Here is a 21,126-nt window from a genome sequence, read left to right on the forward strand (position 1 = left end):
ACAATTAATTAATTTAAATATTTTATGAGAAAGAATTTAAGTTATAGATATTTTAATTGATATAGGAGTTTTTGAAACAATTAATTAACCTAGATATTTTTATGGGAAAGAATTAAGTTATAGATATTTTAATTGACATAGGTGTTATTGAAAAAAATAATTTTCTTAAAAATATATACATAAATAAAAGATTTGAGATTTGAGATTTTATTTTTTTATAAATAATAAAAATAGTTAAATTAATTTTTAGAGGATATTTAAAAAGTAATTAAATATGAAATAAAAACCTTTTATTTTTGTGTGAAAATATCATTATAGATTATTAATCTTTTTAGATACATTGTCAAGTTATATTGATAAAAAATTGAGTTATTAAGTTGGTCATTTATTTGGATATATTTATAAAACATCAATAATAATAATAATTATTATTATTTTTTGTTCTTTCAAACATAATCAATTAAAAGAGAATAATATATGTAAATATTAAAAAAATGAAAACTAATGCATATAGTATGGTAGTTAGTGAACATATTTTAAACCCACAAATATTTTTATATTGATGTGCTAATCCAATGGTAATAAAATTTAATTAAAATAATCATAATTAAAAAATAATTAGTTAGTATCTCATAATTGCATTATTATTAAAATAAAAAGTATTACAATATCAAAAAACTCCACTAATTTGATCAAAACTCACAAATCACATTATAAAAATGAGATTTAGAAAACAACCCTCATTCCCTTATTAAGAAAAGGCTAAAATGGGAGAAAAATTTGCAATCAATTTAAGGGATTTTGATTCTGATTATTTTTTATTTGAATTTAACATTCTCAATTGAAGTTTGAGTTTGTTAAAAAATCGTAAAAAAATGTTTATAAATTTATTAAATTAAACATATTTGAATTTAGGAGTGTAAATGATATATTAGTACTCTTAAGCTACTTGAGTTTAATTCAAATAAAATTCAAATTCGGTTTGATTATTATTGAGTCGAGTTCGAGTTCGAGTAGTTCGACTCATCGATCGAATCAAGTTTGAGTATTCTTATACTCAGTTCGAGTAGCTAATGAGCCTAATCGAGTTTTTATATTTAAATTTTTTAAATTATTTTAATTAATAAAATATCTCGAATTTGAGTTCGAGTTCAAACTCGAACACAAATAATCTAATTTTTATCGAGTATAAGAATTGAGTTTTTTTTTATATATTTTTTAATTTAATCGAATGAGTTTGAGTAACCCAAATTCGACCACGAATCGAGCTCAAACTAGAAAAATAAAACTCGATCGAGTTCGAGTTGAATATCGAGCCACGAGTTGAAAGTCGAGCTCGAGCTTTTCACTATATGAACTCGACTCGGCTCGATTACACCCGTATTTGAATCCATTCGAAAATATATATTCAACAAAATTTAAATAATTTTTATCGTTAAAAAAAAAAACCAATAGATTAATATATAAATATGAATTTTTATTATTTTAAGTCCTTTTATTATTGATAATTCAATTATATAGATGTAGAAAATAACACATAAATTTTGTTTATATTGCGAAATAGGAAAATTCAAATCCAATTTCTTGAATAAAGAAAAAAAGAATTTTTTATCATGAAAATTAAAAAAAATTAATTTTTATCATGAAAATTAAGCAAAATGTTGGATTGTTAATTTTTTATCATGAAAAAAAAAAAAAAAAAAAAAAAGGATGCTGATGACTGTAGTGTGTGATACGTCCAGTCAGCAACCCAAGAAGTGGCACCATTTGCAAGAATAAGAAATAAACAAATTTCCTTTTTTAATGTGTTTTAATTTATTTTTTTATTATTTTTTAATAATAAATAAATAAATATTTATTATTAAATATGTGGTTGGGAAAAAAACAAAAAAATAAAAGTTGAAGCCTTGAAGGTACCGAAAACGAGTGGCCTAAAGGATAACGATTATCCTATCCAAAAAAAAAACTGTGTTGGATTATTCAAATTAGTACCGGTTTCCTGGCTGCCAAGTGTCGATAACTTAGTCTAGAAGGTGTTAGGTTTAGGCACGTGTCAGTTAAAAGATTAGCGGATGGGGTCAAAGAAAGGAAGCTAGAGAGGTTTTGAAGAATGGACGGTATGGGATTGGGGTCATTGTTCTGGTTGGGGTTTTGGTACATTTTGGTTGGCTAATTTTTTTTTCCTTTTTGCAAGTAAGGTCAAGATTCTAAAAAAATTATAGACATTGAAATCAAAATTTATGGAAATTTATATCCTAAAAAATTTTAAAATCATTTGAAGTAAATCCTAAATTTTTTTCTTCGCTGGCCTCCAATTTGGTTGGTTTGGTCTAAGTTAATTTGCTTTTCGTTGGGTAGGTTAAATTAATACTTGCATTCATAGCATATTTTGATGGATATATCCATTTTAATTATGTTTTATCTTAAATTTTTTATTTTATTTTTAAAAAATTGATAATTACAATATATATATGATTAAAAAAAAGATTCCGCATTTATTTTTTTAATAAAAAATTACATTTTGATTGTTAAATTAAATATTTAATTATAATTAAAGATATAATTGAGTCAAGTTAAATTGATATAATAAGAAATTTGAGTTTGACTCAAAATTTAATTTGAATTCAGTCGAATTTTAATTTTTAAATTTTCACTTAACTTTAAAAAAATTAAATTATTTAAACTTACTCGATTAATTTTATTTATCAAATAAAAATAAACTCAATTTTAAACTCAATTATTTATATTCAAACTAAAATTTAAATTTAAATTAATATATATAAATAATAATAATTTAAAATTTTAAATATATTAAAATATTCGATTAAACTCTTTAATTATTTAAATTAATTATTAAGATACTCAAATTTGATTTACTCAATAAATCAAATTGTTTAAATTTAAATTTGATTTAATAATAATTAAATTAATTTATATTTTATTTAAGTTAAATCCGAATAATCTATAAATATTGATGTACACCCATAATTGTAATCTATAAGCAAAACAATTAAACATCAATCGTTAAGCCAAATTGTGATAGGTTGAAATTTATATAAAATCCTTCAACATTTTTGCTGGAGTTGAAGATAGAACCCCACTCTTACATGAATTCCACCCCTTTAAGAAAAAAAAAAAGGATGTATCATTGGAGGCCAAATCCTTTTTTTTTTTTTCTAAATTATCTTTAAGAGTAACTTGACTTTTGAAATTCAATCACTTTTCACATGTATTACTGTTGATTTTGAATTATTTTTCTAAATATTGCTCCTCAGCTGAAAAATTAAAACAAAATTATTTACATGGTTAACATGAAAGTTGGTGAGAATGATAGTTAAAATTTTTTTTTTTTAAATAAGGGAAAACAAAGATCGATAAATACGATAATCGTTATCCAATTGCAAATGTCTGGCTTTACTTAAATTATTTTTGCATAAATTTTAGGGTAAAATGACAAAATCACATCGAGTTTGAAGTCATGCTTTTACAATTTATTTTTAAAATTATATGTAGTAATTTATATAAGCTCAACTACCTTTGTATTTGTATAAATGAGTCTTTGATATTTAATTAATTTATTTTTTTAATGAATTGAATTAAAGTTATTTTTATTTCTTTAAATTAATATTATTTTTTGTCTTTTAAATTACAATCATGTTTCAATTCGAAAATTTTAATTCTAAAATCGACTCCTATATCATTGATTTAATAGTTAATTAATTAAACTAATATTGTTAAAGAAATGTTATAAAAAAAATAGTTAGAATAATACCCTATTTCCCAATAATTGAGCCCTTTCTTTTTCTTTAATCTTTCTAAGATTAGATTGGCCAACTAATTGGAAATTTTTGAGTGGACAGTTGAACTCATTGAATTAAAAAAAAAAAGATTTCTAAAGGCTTGATTATTTTAATCACATACTTATGAGATTGTAATCATGAATAATGGCAAAATAATCTTTTATTTTTCTTCCATTTTCTTGAAGCATGTGATGTTATAGGAGGCAAGGAAGTATCCACAGATGGTGAAGGGGAATCTTCAAATATAAAATAACTATGTTAATTTGCCTATTACTTATAGAAAAGGAATCTAATGTGAATAAATCATGTTCAAAAAGCATATATTATTTTATTTTCAATGTAGATTGGACAGGGTTTAGGCATGCTCCAATAATTATACAAACTACTAAGTTAATATTTTGAGACATTTAAAGATAGAATTTGAATGTTAATTTGAAGATTTTAATTTAAAATCTAAATTCGATGAATAATATATTTAAATGAATGATTCGACGTATAATAAAAATATTCGAGTGAATTGTATCAGATCATCCATCTGAATATATTTTGAGAAGATTTTAAGAAAATGAAAAGGTAGTTTTTTGTGATAAAGAGATTGAATGAATTTTAATAATATTATTGTAAAATAAAATTAATAAATTAATATTAGTCTAAGAGGTTATTCCTTGAGAAACCACATGACATCTTCAAGGAACAAGAGGACAATCCTTGTGATTTAAAGAGAGATCATAAAACAAAGGCAAAAAAACATGTGATACCTTGTGGATACAGCATGTAATTGTGAGCTAAGCCAGCTGACAGCCTCAAAGAAAGAGAAAGAGAAAAAGAGAGAAAAAATTTTACCCAAGAAAGAGACAAACATGAACATGTGTTCTGTTGTTTTTTTTTTTTTTTCTTTTTGTTTTGAAACTTTTTATTCATAGTTTTAGGCCTCAAGGGAAAAGAGATCTCTGAACTTGCTTGGAGGAGAAGCGTTTTGGTCACTATTTGTTAGCTTATACCTTAGCTTATAAATCAAGATTCAAAAGCATTATTTTCTAAAGCGATAAAAGAATTTTTAATTTTATTCGATATATTCTTTAAGATCGAGCCAACCAAACTTATTTATTCGGATTTTTTTTTAATGAATCCAAAATCAAATTCGTTGATTTTTAAACTTTGAATTAACAAATTTCAAGTTAGTTGTGATCCTTTTAATTTCCTTTATTTTATTCATTTTTTAGAATCTATTTGATAAAATTGTGAAAAAATTTTATCGCAACAAAATATCGTTTTGAAAATAAATTCGAAATTATTAATGATGAATAGGCTGATAATATGGATTTGAAAGATTGAGTGGAGATTTGAATTTTTTCATATTTTTAATATGATTTAATTGAATTTATCGTATAATTAATTAAATTTAAATATTAATTTTTATCAAATTTATTAAATATAATTTTTTTTATAAATTTATATTTAATTATAATTATAATATTTTTTTAATCGTAATTATAATAATAATTATTATCATTTTTTAATTTTATCAAAATCAATCTTATCATTCATCTAAATAAACTTTAAAACTAACTCTGAAGAGGGAGTAATGAATAGCCACTAGGGTTTTGGATAAAGAGTACCAACTTGCACATGGCCGGTGAGGTTGGTATTGTAGCTGTGTAAGACTGTAAACAAGATGAATCAAGTTGGGAAGTTAGGCCTTTGGCTCTTTTTAAAATTCACAAGCAACCTCGCCTTTTCAATGGAAATGGAAACTTGATCTCATTGCTTTCGGGTAATCCCAAGCTTGCAAATCTGTCATTATGCAAACAACACCTTTTTAGGAGTCAGATTTTTTGTACCTGGTTTTGTTGTGTGATAATATTCGAGAGCAAATTCTTTTGTCCATGGTCCCAGCCTGATGGCAAATGAAAAAAAAAAAATGGAGGTTATCTATGTTGAAAATGAATTAACATATTTAAACATTTGTTTTGATGATTAAGTGGGTGTTGGGATTATACTATATTTTTAGTACAAACCATCAATTAAATTTAAATATTAATTTTAATAAAATATATTTAATATAAATTTTTTAATGAAAATTTTAATCATAATTATAATAATTTTTTTAATAACAATTACAATAATTATTATTATTATTTTTAATATTATCGAAATCAATCTTATTGTCAATTCAAATAAATTTTAATGCATGTTCCTATTCACAAAGAATTTTAATTTTTTTTTTAATAAAAGAGTGAATTTCTCACTTGTGTAATTAAATTTGGGGTCAAATTCTTGGATTCCAATTCTTGGAAGTTGAAACTCATTAGATGCATAACTTTGGGTTCACTCAAACTCTCATAATTTACCAATGCAAGGAGAGGGTTGGTCCTAAAAGAGAAAGGTTGGTCCTAGAAGAGAAAGATATATTAAAAAAAAGAATAGGTTTTTTGGCTTCAAACTTCAATGTTCAAAAACCAAATTGGCAGTCAAATTAAAACAGCTGTAACCTTTTCTAATAAGTTGGGCAGATAATTTATGACCGAAGTCTAAATGTTTATCTAGTTATATTTCTTACTTTTCTATATGTAGATTTTTTTTTTTTTTTTACTTATGCAATGTTTCAGCAGATTCAAATTTGATGGGCAACAGAATATTTATAAAAAATTCTTTATAACTAGATTATATAATTTCTTTTTTCTCATCTTAATTAATAATGAATCTGGTTTCTGCCACATATTTGTTCATTGGGTTTTTTTTTTTTTTTTTAATTTTTTACAATACAATCAAGGTATTTTTATACATATCCTTTTAAATTGTTTAAAACTTATGAGTTTCTTCCTCAATCTCTCAGAAAATATTATTGAATTAATGTGATCTAATGAGTCATATAATTGGACAAGCGGCTACAAAGTAGAAACCTTTTTGTACACTATTTCCTGTTGAAATCTTTAGATTTTTTTTTTAAATTTTTTCATGGATAAGAGATATTTCATTACCATCCAAATGAAAGAAGTACCAAGACTGCAAGCAACCTATGAAATCCATTACAATTCAAACCCACCAGAAACAAGAACATCTTGAAATTGCTAAAAGCTTTGACCTTTAAATGTTTCAACCATTTTTCTTAGCTATTAAAAAAGGGCCACTTAATTTGGTCAACAAAAGTGAGGTTGTACATTAATCAGCATAGCATAATCCATATCGAAGGTGGGCTTGGACCATAGCAAGGTCAGTCATGTCCAATCCTAGCATGTTCTGTTATTACTTTCTCAATTACCAGACTCCTTAAGGTTAATTGATGGATAAATTCGAGATCTTAAATTCGAATTTTAGCATTTGCTATCTTATTTCATATCTCATGCTGTGGTCTCCTTGTAAAAAAGAGTTAATTTATGGGTAGTACAATAGATTGCAGTCTTTGAAAGCTTCAACAGGCAAACAAAGTTGCAGCTTGAAGCAACAAGGATGTAACTTGTAATCTTGTGATTCTATCTTAATTAATAAGCAAGGGGAAGACTTGCCTGACCAGGCAACAGGCACTGCACTAGCCAGGCTCTTGAGTTATCAGATCGTTATCATAATGGATATATTTGTTGTAGAAGGGATCTGCTACAGATGACTTGTATGCTTGGGTTTCTCTTTCTGGTAAGGTGATGACCGCAATGAGTAGATTTGGCACAAAATTGCTTGATAGTAAGGGTGATAATGGTTTGGATTGGATCGAATTAGATTCGAATTAATTTTTTGAATATTATATGATATTATAAACTTTTAAAATTTGATTCAAATTAAATTAAATTTTCATATAATTCAAATTGAACTGAATGGAATTATTTCGTTTGATTCAATTAATTTATTATTTTAATATATTATTTTAATATAAAATTTTAATATATTTAAGTATATTTTAATATAAAATTATTATTTTATTTTATAAAAATTTATAATATATATAAATTATGAAAAATATATAATTTGGTTTCGTTAATTTTTTTTAATTTTTTATATTCCGATCTAATATTTAATTTGAATATAATATATATATTTAATATTCAAATTTAATTCAAATCAAATAAAAAAAATTAATTCGAATTGAACTGGAAATTACAATTCAAATAGATTTTTTATTTTTTTTTTAATCTTACTCGAAACATTTTTTTTTCATTGATTTGATACCGGCCTGGCCATGATGCTTGCTCTTCTGCAAATACCACAATTTAGATAGGCATCTGTCCATCCTGATTTTATTTGACAATTGTGAATCCTTTTAGAGGTGGCAATTGGACAGGTTGGCTCGGATCATTTTGGATTCGGGTTGGATGGATACGTGTTGTGGACTATTTTTAATCAAATTGGACTGGATTGGATTCAGACAGGGTTTTCGAATAAGGGTCGGCTTTTTTTACTGGTATAGGAAGGTATGTGATGTTGCTTGAGCAAGACGAAGCCAATTTTAAGCGTTAAATCTTTCTGATGAATGAAAGCAAGAGGTTCACTCCCTACAAAATTCATCTTCTTTCTATTGATTTTCAGACAAATACAAGGACATCAGACATTTGCTGTTTTGCAATATAATTATGATATGTCTGGCCTCTTGAGCAGATCGGTGGAGATAATTTTGAAAGTGATTTGTGAAATACACAAAGGAACTGCAACAAAACTGCAATTGTTTCTTTGATCAACTTTGGGCCTTGAAAGGCTTTTAGTTGTCCAAAAAATTCCTGTACTTTGCTCCTGAAGTTGTCTGCCATATTAGGCCAAACCCAATAGCTGAAAGAACTTTAATCTGTTTTACACATCTGAACTTGATTACCATCATCTGACATCTCAAGCATCCAGATTGATGGGACACTTCCAGTCATGATTCTACTTCTCCACCGTCAAGGCAACTTCTTGGAAAAGGGTAATTTTTGGTTATGAAAGTATTATAATCAAAAGATTGTTGATTTTGATATATTGAAAAATGCTACATACATTATCAGAAATCAATAACAGAGATAATGCCTTATTCTAACTTATCCACGGTAGTATTAAATTTTTGTCCATACTGCAAATAATATAGCTTCTTGCTTGGAAGAAATTTCACTCTTCTGAAAATAATTTTGTTCACTAAAGAAATTTCTATAAAATCACTTGTAATGAAGCACATTTGGCTCAATGGTTAGTACAAGATTATCTTTTTGAAGAATAAAGTTCGAATCCCCTTTTACTCAAATTAAGGAAAAAAAAATTCAAAACCAATTGAGATAGTAAATAGAAGAATCATGTTGAGTTATGATTGTCAATAGAATAAGCTAGCAACCATATAAAGTATAACTATAAAAGCAAGTAAACAAACTGAATTAATAATCTGTAAACAAGAAGCAAAAGCCAGGTCTTGATCATATCATTTATATACATTTAATTTTGACAAATGACATGTTGTTTGTAGTCATTCATGGTGAAGCTGTCTCTCAAAAGCCAGGTCTTGATCATACATTCAATTCCTTAATTAAGATAACCACTCATTACAGATACTGATCAACTGATATCATACTATATTTTAACAAAAAAAATTGTAATCTGAATATGAAAGAAAGAATTGTAGATGTTGTAGTTTAAATCATAAACTTATCTGATATTAACTTTTAAAGATAATTGATTATATAAATCAGTTAAGATAAATTTTAAATTATTTTTTTAAGCTAAATGTAAAATGACTGCCTAAAGAAAAAAAAAAAACAAATTTAAAAGAAAAGAAGAAGAAAGAGTCATTTTGGGGAAACTGCTATCCAAGGCTATAACATATCCCATGATTGGAAATGAAATTATTTCATCACATGGGATGTGATAAACTGTCCCACAAATTGAGGCTATCATCACAGTTAAAACCAACCTAAAATATTGTTAGTTAGGCTATTACTTGTCACACCATAATGTCCTCTAAAATTTTAAAGTACTCAAGAAGCTATAACTTAATCTCTTAAGAATGGCTAGTGAACCCAAGGGTCTGTTTCTAATAAGATGCTGAAATCTTGCATTGTTGTTCATTGTAAATTGCCCTTTCTTCATTTAATATTTTAGCCAGAAAGAAAAGAAAAAAAAAAGCTACAAGAACTGTTTTTCACATTATTGGTATGTATCATTTTTCGGGTTTGAAATGCTAGAAAAAAATACATATACAAGGAAAATGAAGAAAAGAAATGATAAAAACTTTTGAAAATATATATAATCCAAATTAAAATTATTATGACGAACACTTATAAGATAATACAAGCTAATTATAAGTTCGATATTTAAATTTTAATATCTATAATCTCTTTCTGTATCTTCAGACTACAAATTTTTTTGTAAAACAAAAAACTATTGTGCCATGAAAAAAAGGTTAGCTGCCATGGTCCCCAACAACAAAAGGAATCACCCTTGCGTTTTTGCTTCTGAAAAACAATGACATGTGACCCTTTTAGCCATTTTTTTTATGGTGGTTAGGTTAGTTGATGAGTTAGTTACTCTTCATTAAGCTTAAAGTAGATTCAGCATGTAAGTGAGACAGTCAAAGATCAAAGTTGAGGACCCTCAACCTCAAGAAAGCCTAGAGTTTCACCTAAGCCTTTGAAAAAGGGAAACGAAAAAGCAAAGATATAGAGAAACAATGGTTGTTTCTGAATGATATTGCATGGAAAAGAGCAAAGAAGAAAGTTGAAGATATGATTCCAAATTTGCTTGTTCAAGAAACTTGGAACCATTTTTTTTGGGGGGATTGCGTAAAGCTCAATAGAACTTGTAATAAATATTTGAGATTGTTTTAGAACATGTTTTTTTTTCTTGTAAAGTAGGGACATAATTCGGCTATTGGTCCGTTGGTCCAAGAACATGATCTGGTAAAGATCAGGCAAGGTTTTTTCGAAGAAACCACGCATCAGGAATTTGGAACAATGATTTTTGTTACTATAATTATCTTATAATCACTGTTTTTATGGCATGTTAATTTAATGACAAACACTTATTAGTCTTCACATGAATGTACATCACAATTTAATTTATTTCATCTTCCGCCAGAAACTTAAAAAGATAATTTTTTCTCTTGTTTCATAAATTTTAACCCTATCTTCTCCGTATATAAATTTAAAATAAGTTAAAAAAAAAAAACAAAATTTGTATTAAAAACCTAAATAAAAATGTATGGACAACATAAATTTAAAGAATAAATAATACGGTAAGAGATACGTTCTAATTTTATTCGAGTTTATTTTTTTTGAATGATTTTAATAATATATATTTTTTATATTGATTTGTTACATTCAGGATTTTATTCTATAAATTCCATGAGAATCGAATCATAGTATACCCATTTTTTATCTTTCTCAAAGCTTGGAAGGACCTAATAGAAGATATATAGTACTTAATTATAGCAGTAGCTAGCGATTTTCTTCATCCATAAGGGATAAAATCAAAGACATTAATTTGGGGCCTTGTTACATTTGATTTGAAATGATTCCAAATAATTTGTTGTTTCTATTTTTGTCTCAAAGAAAAAGCAGTCATGCATGCCTTCAGCACCAAAAAAAAAAAAAAGAAAAGAAAAATTTTCCTTAAAACAATATGTAGAATCAGACTGAAATTCGAAGGGTTATTATCTCATGAACAATTTACCAGCAAATCATCTTTAACTGTCAACTACTTTTGCTCAATTGAATTCCCTTTTGCTACCATAATCACTCTGCATCTTTTCTATTTTTTTTTCCTTATCTATATATTTTGTTCCAATTATTTGATTTTAATTAATTAATATTAACTACATGTTTATATCTAAACATTTGATTTAATGATAAATGCATGAATTTTACGCTCAATGAGTGAAGTTCAAATACCTCCCTTCTTCGAAATATAATAATATTAATAATAACAATAACCATTGATTATACAAATACCTAAGCTATAAGATATGTATCAAGTTGTCTGAAGGCAAGTAATTATACCAAATATTCTTTGCCTAAATTTTTTCTTAACTTCAAATTATCTCATTCTTTGCTTTGTAATCTAGCTAATAATCTATACTTGTCTTATAATTTACTTCAATTGAGAGAAGTATTTTTCATCCAAAGGACAATCATTAAATCACTTTTTTTTTTTTTGGTTAATTTCATATTTGAATGTGTAATATGATACGTATTATCAATCAATGTGATGATCAAGCATATAAAATTACACCTTAATTAGGGCAACTGACATAGTTTATATTCAATCATATGCAGACATGTGGCAAATAATGTCATATTATGGCGTCCAAGTTATCATTTGAAAATAAAAATTATAATATTTTCTCAAAAAAATTCCCCCTTTTTTTTTCTCTTTGTTTCAATCAGATTCCTAATCGGATAAATTACAAAAAGTAAATTTCTAATCGAATTTTTTTTTTTTTCATTTTTACAGCACCCAATCTTGTAAAAGGGAAAGTCAACAACATTTAGTGTTGGGAGGGAAGGTGAGGTGGGATTAATTTTTGGTGGCATTTTCACATGCAAAAGAGATTGCTTTCTTATCAACTTAATTTGATCACACCTCTCTCAGGGGGATTTGATTTTGGGTGTGTGTTGTTGAACAACAAACAATCACTGAATTATACATTAGGGTGACGTGGTCGAATCACTAGATTTGGTTGATAGGGTTTGGAATTGGATTAGACACTACTTTGCCTTTTCACCAGCACTTTTCCTTCCCATAATGCTAAGAGCTGTAAATCACACTTTCCCCCATCTTTAAGTTTCTCCAATTTTCTTTCCTTGCTAGCTATAGGTTTTGAATTTTTTTTATCATTAGGTATAAATAATTCTCACATTTATCATGTATTTTTTTAACTAATCATTGTTATTATCCGTAAGCAAGGACGTGTTTTACTGATTACACGTGAAATTTCGTATTTGAATCTTGTTAAATATTGATGTGGGTCAACTTTATATTGAGTTTGTCAATAAACTATATACTTATTCATTCATTGATTTATTAATATGATTAAATTAATTTATTTTTGTATAAGATTTAAAACTTAATTAGGATTAAAATTTTTCTTATACTAATAACTTCTTAAATTAACAAAATCCTGGTTACCATTGATATTTCAATTATCATAAATTTTTTAATTATTTGTAACAATATACTTTACTCACTATAAAAAAAATTGTATTTGAGTGAAATTATCTGAAATAATATAAAAAATATATCCAAAAATTAAGATTTATATTAATTAATTTACATATTCATTTGTGACAAAATCGAATAAATTTGAATTAAAATCATAATACTTACAATCATTTTTTCTATTTTTAAATTGCAACTTCCATACAAATTATATCCATCAACCATAAGTCAATAATTTTACATTAAAAAATACAATAGATGCTGACCCATTTATTACGTCACTACTCATTTGAAATTTAAATGGATTTATAAAATTTTCATTGAATTCTAGAAGTGTGCATAAATATAAATTTTTTAATTTCAACAAAATAAATATATTTTCTTTACAAATAATTATTTTCTTACTAGATTAGTAGCTTTGATAGTACATTAATAAACTCACTAGACATGACTTTTTTGAAGCGGATTAGGTTCATGAGGAACAAAAGAATTACAACCATATCCTTGACTTTTTTTAATAAAAAAAATTATTTCATCTATAAATTATAAATTAATTAAAAAATAAAATATATATCGATATTTTAATTAGATTTATAAAATTAAAAAGTTCATCTAAAACGAACTTAAATTTTTTTTTTTTAAACTTTGACTTTAAAGTTAACACTGTAGAACGTAGTGAAAGCGTAAAAGCTTGACTGGACCATCAAAGATGCCTAGTTTTAGTAGTCAACTATTACGTACGGCTAATGCATGGCGTAATACGTGGCCCGATGAATGCGGGTTAAATGGGTCCCACCGCCCTAGATCTTGGTCTTCCCTTGCCTTTGAAATTAAATTACCAAGTGTTTTGTTTGAAAATAATCTTCAAATTATGGTGTGAAACTCAGTTTTCATGACATGCATGCGATTGCTGTTTTTAATTGACCAATGTTCCATTTTGTTTTCGTTTCTATTTTTCTATTCTCAAGTTACCTTTTGTGCATGGAAAAACCTTGAAATCACATTTTTCAAAGTAGTCCAAGATTGTGGTAGTGGTTAAAATCACGAATGAATTTTAAATTATAATAAAATATTTAATATAATATATAAATTTAAAATTTTTTTAATATAATAATTAAATTATAAATTTATTAATTAATATAATAATTAAAAGATTTATTATCCGTCATGTATTATTATTTGATTTTAATATATTAAAAATATATATCATATTAATTAATAAATTTATAATTCAAATATCATATTAAAATTTTTTAAAAATTTAAATCTCACATTAAATATTTTATTATCGTAACATTAATTTTTTTTAATTGATACTAAATGTATTATCTTCGTAAAATCAACATCTTTTTATTGAATAAATCTAATTATAATTGAATAAATTTTTTATAAGTTCATCATGGGTATCTCTAAATTTTGTTTATATCTAACCTTATTTTCACACGATTTAAAAAATGAATTTTCTTACATCGACTTAATGCATTCAAAATTTTATTTTTTAATTGCTCTCAACAAACCCAAATTGATAAAAAAAAATTCCTTTTTTACCAACTAAACTAACCTTTATGTGTATTATAATTGGTCAATGCAATATCAAGTGAATAACGTGTATTTTAATGGACAATTTGAGAAACCCCACATAATTTTACTAGTATTTCTAAAATAACAGAGACCCTTCTATTATTATTATTTTTTTCTAGTATTATCAATCATAATGATTGGCAATATAGAAATTGAAGATTTCTTCGTCAATTAGATTATCAAATAATGAACAAGTTCTAATTTCAAACGGGGATGAATTTGTTTTTCAATTATATGTTTTCCTTAATGTATATTAAAAATTATTTAATTATGACAATAATTTTTATCATGTAATTTTCACTGATACATATAATTTTTATTATAAAGCATTACTACGAAAATACTTTCCTTTGCACTGTTGTACAACATATAATTCTTCATGTTTATGTAAAAAATTAGGGATAAAGGGCCCATAATTAGAAGCAAATATGCATTCAAGCTTGAGCAAAATATATCCAGACAGTTGTGTAGACCCCAGTTTTTCCTCCATTTCAGGCCCTCTTCCTCCTTTCTTAGTCCAAAAATTCAAAAGAATAAAACAACAAAAAAGGAGAGATATTGTTGGGAGCAACAACTAGGCAAGAAACTGTACATGATGGCACAACTTGTAACTAAAGCAAAGCAATTTCATATCAGCCTTGGGGGGCTGACTGATTGGCTGGCTGGCTGGCAGGCAGCAAGCCTCTTTTTTGTCCTACATTATAATTCCACTCCATAACCCAACCTTTGTTCATTTAGGATTAATTTAGCATTGCCATTACATTCAAAAGAATTTGAGTTATAAAAATATGTTTCTTTTAAAAATATAATTAAAAAGTAAGGTAAAATTTTAAGGGTTTAGTTTGTGAATATGGTTGAACTCAAATAGAATTACCACCAAGATAAAAAAAGTTAAAGAGGAAATTCCTCTGCTGTAATCAGCCAGAGAGCAAAACTGCACTAATTGAGGAGATAATGATAATCTTGGATCTACAAAATTTTCCACTTTTTTGACAATGTTGCTGGCCTCCCTTTTTTCTCTCCATAAATACCTGTCCACACTCTACCTTCTCTTCACCACTCCTAACCCTTCAAACCTCAAGCTTCCCCTATCTCTTTAGTCAAAACAACATGGCAATTTGGGTTGTTACTTGTTTGGTTTCTTTGCCTCTCATTTTGGTAACTGTTGAAGCTAGAATTTCTGGTGTTTACTCTGGTGGTGCTTGGCAAACTGCCCATGCCACTTTCTATGGTGGCAGTGATGCTTCTGGGACAATGGGTACTTTTACACTAAAATTCTCTTCTTTTTACCTCTTGAATTGACATTTTAAAACTTCACAATCCATTCTTCTTGCGCTTCTTTGGTTTAAGAAAACCATTTTTTTACACTTCAAACTCTGCCTCCGGTTGCATTTTCCCTTCAAAGTACAACAAACCAAAGAAGTTTTGAACTTTTGCAAATTAAACCAAGAAAATGCTTTAAACCCAGTTTTAATTCTCAAAACCTGGATGATTTCAACTATTTATCTGATATTTTCTCTATGTTAATAATCTTTCAGGAGGAGCTTGTGGTTATGGAAACCTATACAGCCAAGGCTATGGAGTTAACACAGCAGCTTTAAGCACTGCTCTTTTCAACAATGGATTCAGCTGCGGTGCCTGTTTTGAGATCAAATGTGCAAATGATCCACAATGGTGCCATTCTGGTAGCCCTTCAATTTTGGTCACTGCAACCAACTTTTGCCCTCCAAATTATGCTCTTCCTAATGACAATGGTGGTTGGTGCAATCCTCCTCGTCCTCACTTTGATCTTGCCATGCCCATGTTCCTTAAAATTGCCGAGTATCGTGCTGGAATTGTCCCTGTCTCTTACCGCAGGTAAGGAAAAAAAAACCCACACTTTTTCCCGCGTAATTCACACGATTCCCGGGAAACAAATAGAATCCAAAAAAAGATAAAGACCCAATCTTCACTTCTTCTTTGAAGTTCATGGATAAATATTTCCTTTTTTGAATTATCCCAGGGTGCCATGTCGGAAACAAGGAGGAATGAGATTCACAATCAACGGTTTCCGTTACTTCAACTTGGTCCTAATCACTAACGTGGCAGGCGCTGGTGACATCGTGAAGGCAAGCGTGAAAGGTTCGAAAACAGGGTGGATGAGCCTGGGCCGAAACTGGGGCCAAAACTGGCAATCCAATGCCGTTTTGGTTGGCCAATCTCTTTCTTTTAGGGTCACTGGCAGTGATCGTAGGACTTCTACTTCATGGAACATTGTCCCTTCGAATTGGCAGTTTGGTCAAACCTTCACTGGCAAAAATTTCAGGGTCTAATCTAATTTTATAATGGGAGTTTTTGGACTTTAATATGTTAGTTTTATTTTCCTGGGAAAGTGAGGGAAAATGTGTGGTTAAAACTGTTTTGACAGTGGGGAAATGGGGGTTCTTTTGGCTAATTAGTAATGGGTTTTTAGTTTTTATAATTTTCTTTTTGGGTGAAAGGGTAAAGCTACAAAAGTGGAAATGTAATGGGGGCTGAAGTGGCTTGGAAAGACTTTGTAGCCCGCAGCTTTGATACTCCTTTTTTAATATATATTTAATTTAATGAAAGAAGTGTTTTAATTTACCATATTAGTATGTTTTTCTTGTGTATTTTTTTTATTATTATTATTAGAGATTGCTTGAAATTTAAGATTTCAATATTATTTTTTTTTTGTGCTTTCCATTTTGGAAAATAAGGGGACGTGTAAAAGCAAAAAACAGATAAGTAAACCTTAATAAGAACTTGAACACCTGACCAGAGATGAGACAACATCCAAAATCTTATGCTGTTATGAAATAGCAACCCCATGAAGGCAGTTGACAAAAGGGAACACAAGAAACTTGTTTTTCTGGCATGAATGATCTGTTTGATAGCCACATTGCAATAAATATGTGGTATTTATTTAATGAAATAGCTGCTGTTAAGTTACTAGGTACACTTTCTTTTACGTTTATGAGTCTTCAGTTGCTTGATTATGTACTGAATTACTTCTTTCATGGTGGCTCTCCTTCCCTCCTTTAAGTTCCATATCTCAGGGACTGCATATCTTCCACTTGCATTATATTCATTCATTTCCATCAGTGCAGTGCTGACAGCCTCAAATGCAACCTCACCATATTCATTTCTCAACTCTTTCAGCTTCTCGTCGTCTTCATCTACCACTTCCTGCATCACCCCACAAAAAGTTCTACACATAATGTAACAAGGAATTTGTTAAAATTTTTATTTCAAAGCATTAGAAATAAGTCATCCTCTGCATATATAAATGCTTAGTCTCATCTGACAGCTAAAAATAACTCTCTTCCATGTATTTATCCCATATTTTCACAACATATTTGGAACATTTAGAACAACAGATTTTCTGCCTCCGTCTGGCAGTGAGGAAAGGTCTTGGATGGTTCCATCCCTAATTGGATAATGGTGAATGTAAATTTTTGTTGCCAATCCTTCTTCGAAAGTTAGTAGCTACTACTTGTGTTGATTCCAGAAATAAGCATCATTTCAACCAATAATGGGTATTACTGTGAGCAAATGAAAGTTATGCTAAAAGAGTCCAGCCAATGTTTCCCGTAATTGATATTTTCAAGTAATGCCAAGTGCCAAAAAGGCAAAAACACATGGATTTTATAGGTGCAGTTGGTGTATGTACATGCCTGCAAGTTGCCTTTGAAAAGGATCCTCTTAAATGGGTGCCATTTTGGATCCTGCACATTCTGTTCCCATGATGAACATACTTTAGCACATATTTCCTGCCAATCTTCATTAGGGAACTTCAGTGAGCAAGCAAACTCAAAAGCTTTTTGATTAATCTCTCCCATTCTTTTGACTCCAAGAGTAGTTCTGCTATTCAACATATCTTTCAAACCCTGCAATTCAAGAACCAGGAAATATTTCATTGACCACCTTGCAGTTTATGCCTAATTTTGAAGAGGGATTCATGCTCCGAAAGAAACAAAACAGTGGAGGAGAGAGAAAAGAAATGTGGATACATTTATCGATTCTTTACGAGCATCTTGGAGCTCTTGATTAGTTAAGTTGTGTTTCACTGCTAGATAATTGTAACGGCTTTCTAGATCTTGCAATGCCTCTGATTTTTCCTCCAACTCTTTCCTTAGAGCAGCAATCTGAGAACTTGAAATCTTTTCAACTTCAACAACATTTTGACAAGGCAAATTCTCTTTCAGCTGAGCACTTGAAGTTTTGTCGACTTCAACAACATTTTGACATGGCAAATTCTCTTTCAGCTGCATCAGATATAATCCAAATTGTTAAATCAACTGGGCAAATGATAACCATTAAAATTGTTGAACCTAAATACTAGAACAAGATTCATTTATGTTAAGGTGAAACAGATGACTGCAGGCTTGTCTGTGTATATCTACAAAAGATAGTTCATATATCTAAAATGAAAATTAAGACAAAGTATGCTAACCACTTCCATTTCAATCAACAACCTTCTTCGTTCCCGATCATTATGGGATTTACACTCTTCCGTTTCCTCAGTTTGCCAGCTAAGTTCACACTTCAGCTTAACATTTTCAGACTTCACCTTTCTAATTTCTGGGTAAAAAAAAAAGAGTATGAGAAAACATGTGGGAAAAGCTTTAAGGAAACATTGTAAATAGGTAATGAAGGTGGTAAAAAATAAATGTGTGCCACTTGACAATATGATATCTGGATTTTATTTTGTCATCGGTCTAAAGATTGATTTATAGATTAATCCATCACAAAAATCGTTCAACTAATACAAACTAAAGAAACATAATCACATTAAAATATCTAAGAACATGTGGCATGCAATGCTTATCAGTTATCATAAAAGCATTAGCAACAGTCCAAAAATCAGGAATTTCTGGAAACTAAATACTTATCTTTTTTGATAGAATGGAACTCAAATATTAACTTCCAAACATTGGCTAATTTTCACAAGTTTAGGCCGATGCAAGGATTCAGAGAGGTGCTTTTATTCAGGTTTCAAGCTTCATATGGCCAAAGTGTTATCTGGGTCCAAGTACCATAAATTTCTCTATGCTTAAACTTATTCACCTGAATTCCTATATAGCATGCTTGAACTGTTAGCTCATATTATTTCATCCAGCAATAACAGATAAAATGGAAAGCAAAGACAACCTTCCTTCTAAAAGTTGTAAAGCAAATCTCATTATTAGGGAACAACATGTAAAAATTAGCATAATATGATTGAGTGTAAAATTACATAGATCAATCAAGCTCTAGATGCAAACTCTATGATTTCAAAGAACTCAGAGTTTAGCTTGGTTGGTTCATGTGGTCAACATCCAAATGATTCAATGCTTCAAATCTCAATACCCGCAACCCGTTCCTTTATCCCCAGCCCCCTTTGTAAGAAAAAAAAAAAAAAAAACCATACAAATGATTCAATGTATAGTATTATGCTCACTACATATGCATATAATTTAAAGTACCTTCAACAAATTCATCACGCAACACAGTGTTCTCATCCATCAGCTGTCTTACAGTTGTGTTATATCTAAGCTCCCAATCCCTTAAACAACTGTCCTGGGAGTTAATTTTTGCTAGTAGGCCATCGACAAGACCTCGAAGAGTTGCTGTTGTGTCATTATATTTATGTTCCATTTCAGACAACTGCTGATTTTTGTAATCAATCTCATGTATGAGATTCCCAACAAGCCTACGCTCTTTCTTTAGCTCCTCCTCATAGTTATGTCTCTCCATTTCAATTGAAGATTAAAGTGCCTGCAATATCAATCAAATAAATGGATTGGATTAGACTTTGAAGACACTGATTAACACTGCTCTGTTTAGAAATTTCAGACCTTAGAGGTATCTTCAAAAATTAAACAATAGCATAAGAAGCAAAAACATTTCATTACAAGAATTCAAACTCAGAAGTTTCAACTTCAAATCTTGAGATTAAAGGTGGGATTCATGGGGTATGAAATGCCTAATTTCCACATAAAAAAAAAAAAAAAACCAACAAAAAGAGAAGAACACTCACTTTGGAACTGAAAAGCATACATGTTTTCTAGTGCAAAAATTAATGTGATACTTTGGAGCTGAAAAAACTTGAAGAACAAACTGATTGTTTGGAATAAACATCAAAAACCCAATAAAAGAGAAGAAAGGCACTACCTTTAGGAAAGTAGAAATGGCTAAGGCCTAAGTCACATAAAAAAATGTATTTTTTTCTCTTGCACAAGTGAAATGTGGCCATTTTTGCTAACATGGAAACTTCAAATGTAAATAAGTAAATAAAGAATCTAACAAATTCAACAAAATTGGCAAACATGAGAGAAAACAAAATTGTTAAAATTTACACAATCATGGGGTAAAAATGGGTTTAACCTCTTCTTTCTTCTTCTTTTTGCTTCTGTAGAATTAGAAGGATTTAACCTCTTCAAAGTTCAGGTTTTTGTTTTTGTGCAACCAAATGCAGCTCCCAGAGGCAACAGGCATAGAAGCCACATTTTTTGTACGGCAAAAAACATAATAAAAGGGTGGCACTGGTACGATTATTACAGCCAAGTGGCATTGCTAGAAATGACCAAGATATCAAGGATGACACGTGGCTGCTTTTCAAGTCGTGTATATTTTGATGGTCACACTTTATGGGCCAGCTGTA

The 21,126-nt window shown here is 28.6% G+C and overlaps 2 protein-coding genes across 4 annotated transcripts; one reads left to right on the top strand and one right to left on the bottom strand.

Annotated features, from left to right (window-relative positions):
* The first annotated feature begins 15,531 nt into the window (after nt 1–15,531).
* On the top strand, nt 15,532–17,095 carry LOC111309786 (expansin-A4). The gene is made up of 3 exons (XM_022908793.2): nt 15,532–15,741; nt 16,022–16,340; nt 16,486–17,095. The coding sequence occupies exons 1-3, from the start codon at nt 15,594–15,596 to the stop codon at nt 16,793–16,795; spliced, it is 777 nt and encodes a 258-aa protein (XP_022764528.2). The 5' UTR covers nt 15,532–15,593; the 3' UTR covers nt 16,796–17,095.
* A 170-nt stretch (nt 17,096–17,265) lies between these two features.
* LOC111310197 (factor of DNA methylation 1-like) lies at nt 17,266–21,006 on the bottom strand. 3 transcript variants are annotated; one of them, XM_022909407.2, is made up of 6 exons: nt 20,850–21,006; nt 19,949–20,240; nt 18,937–19,064; nt 18,494–18,748; nt 18,158–18,370; nt 17,266–17,669 (listed from the first exon to the last, which is right to left on the bottom strand). In XM_022909407.2, the coding sequence occupies exons 2-6, from the start codon at nt 20,217–20,219 to the stop codon at nt 17,433–17,435; spliced, it is 1,104 nt and encodes a 367-aa protein (XP_022765142.2). In that variant the 5' UTR covers nt 20,220–20,240; nt 20,850–21,006; the 3' UTR covers nt 17,266–17,432. The 3 variants fall into 3 exon arrangements, with proteins under 3 accessions (XP_022765142.2, XP_089604421.1, XP_089604420.1); XM_089748295.1 differs by lacking the exon at nt 20,850–21,006 and adding an exon at nt 20,637–20,720; XM_089748294.1 differs by lacking the exon at nt 20,850–21,006 and adding an exon at nt 20,503–20,616.
* Between the last annotated feature and the right edge of the window lie 120 nt (nt 21,007–21,126).

Source organism: Durio zibethinus, chromosome 19, assembly GCF_047325235.1.
Source record: "Durio zibethinus cultivar Kanyao isolate XHJ-2024 chromosome 19, ASM4732523v1, whole genome shotgun sequence".
Classification (NCBI taxonomy): domain Eukaryota; kingdom Viridiplantae; phylum Streptophyta; class Magnoliopsida; order Malvales; family Malvaceae; genus Durio; species Durio zibethinus.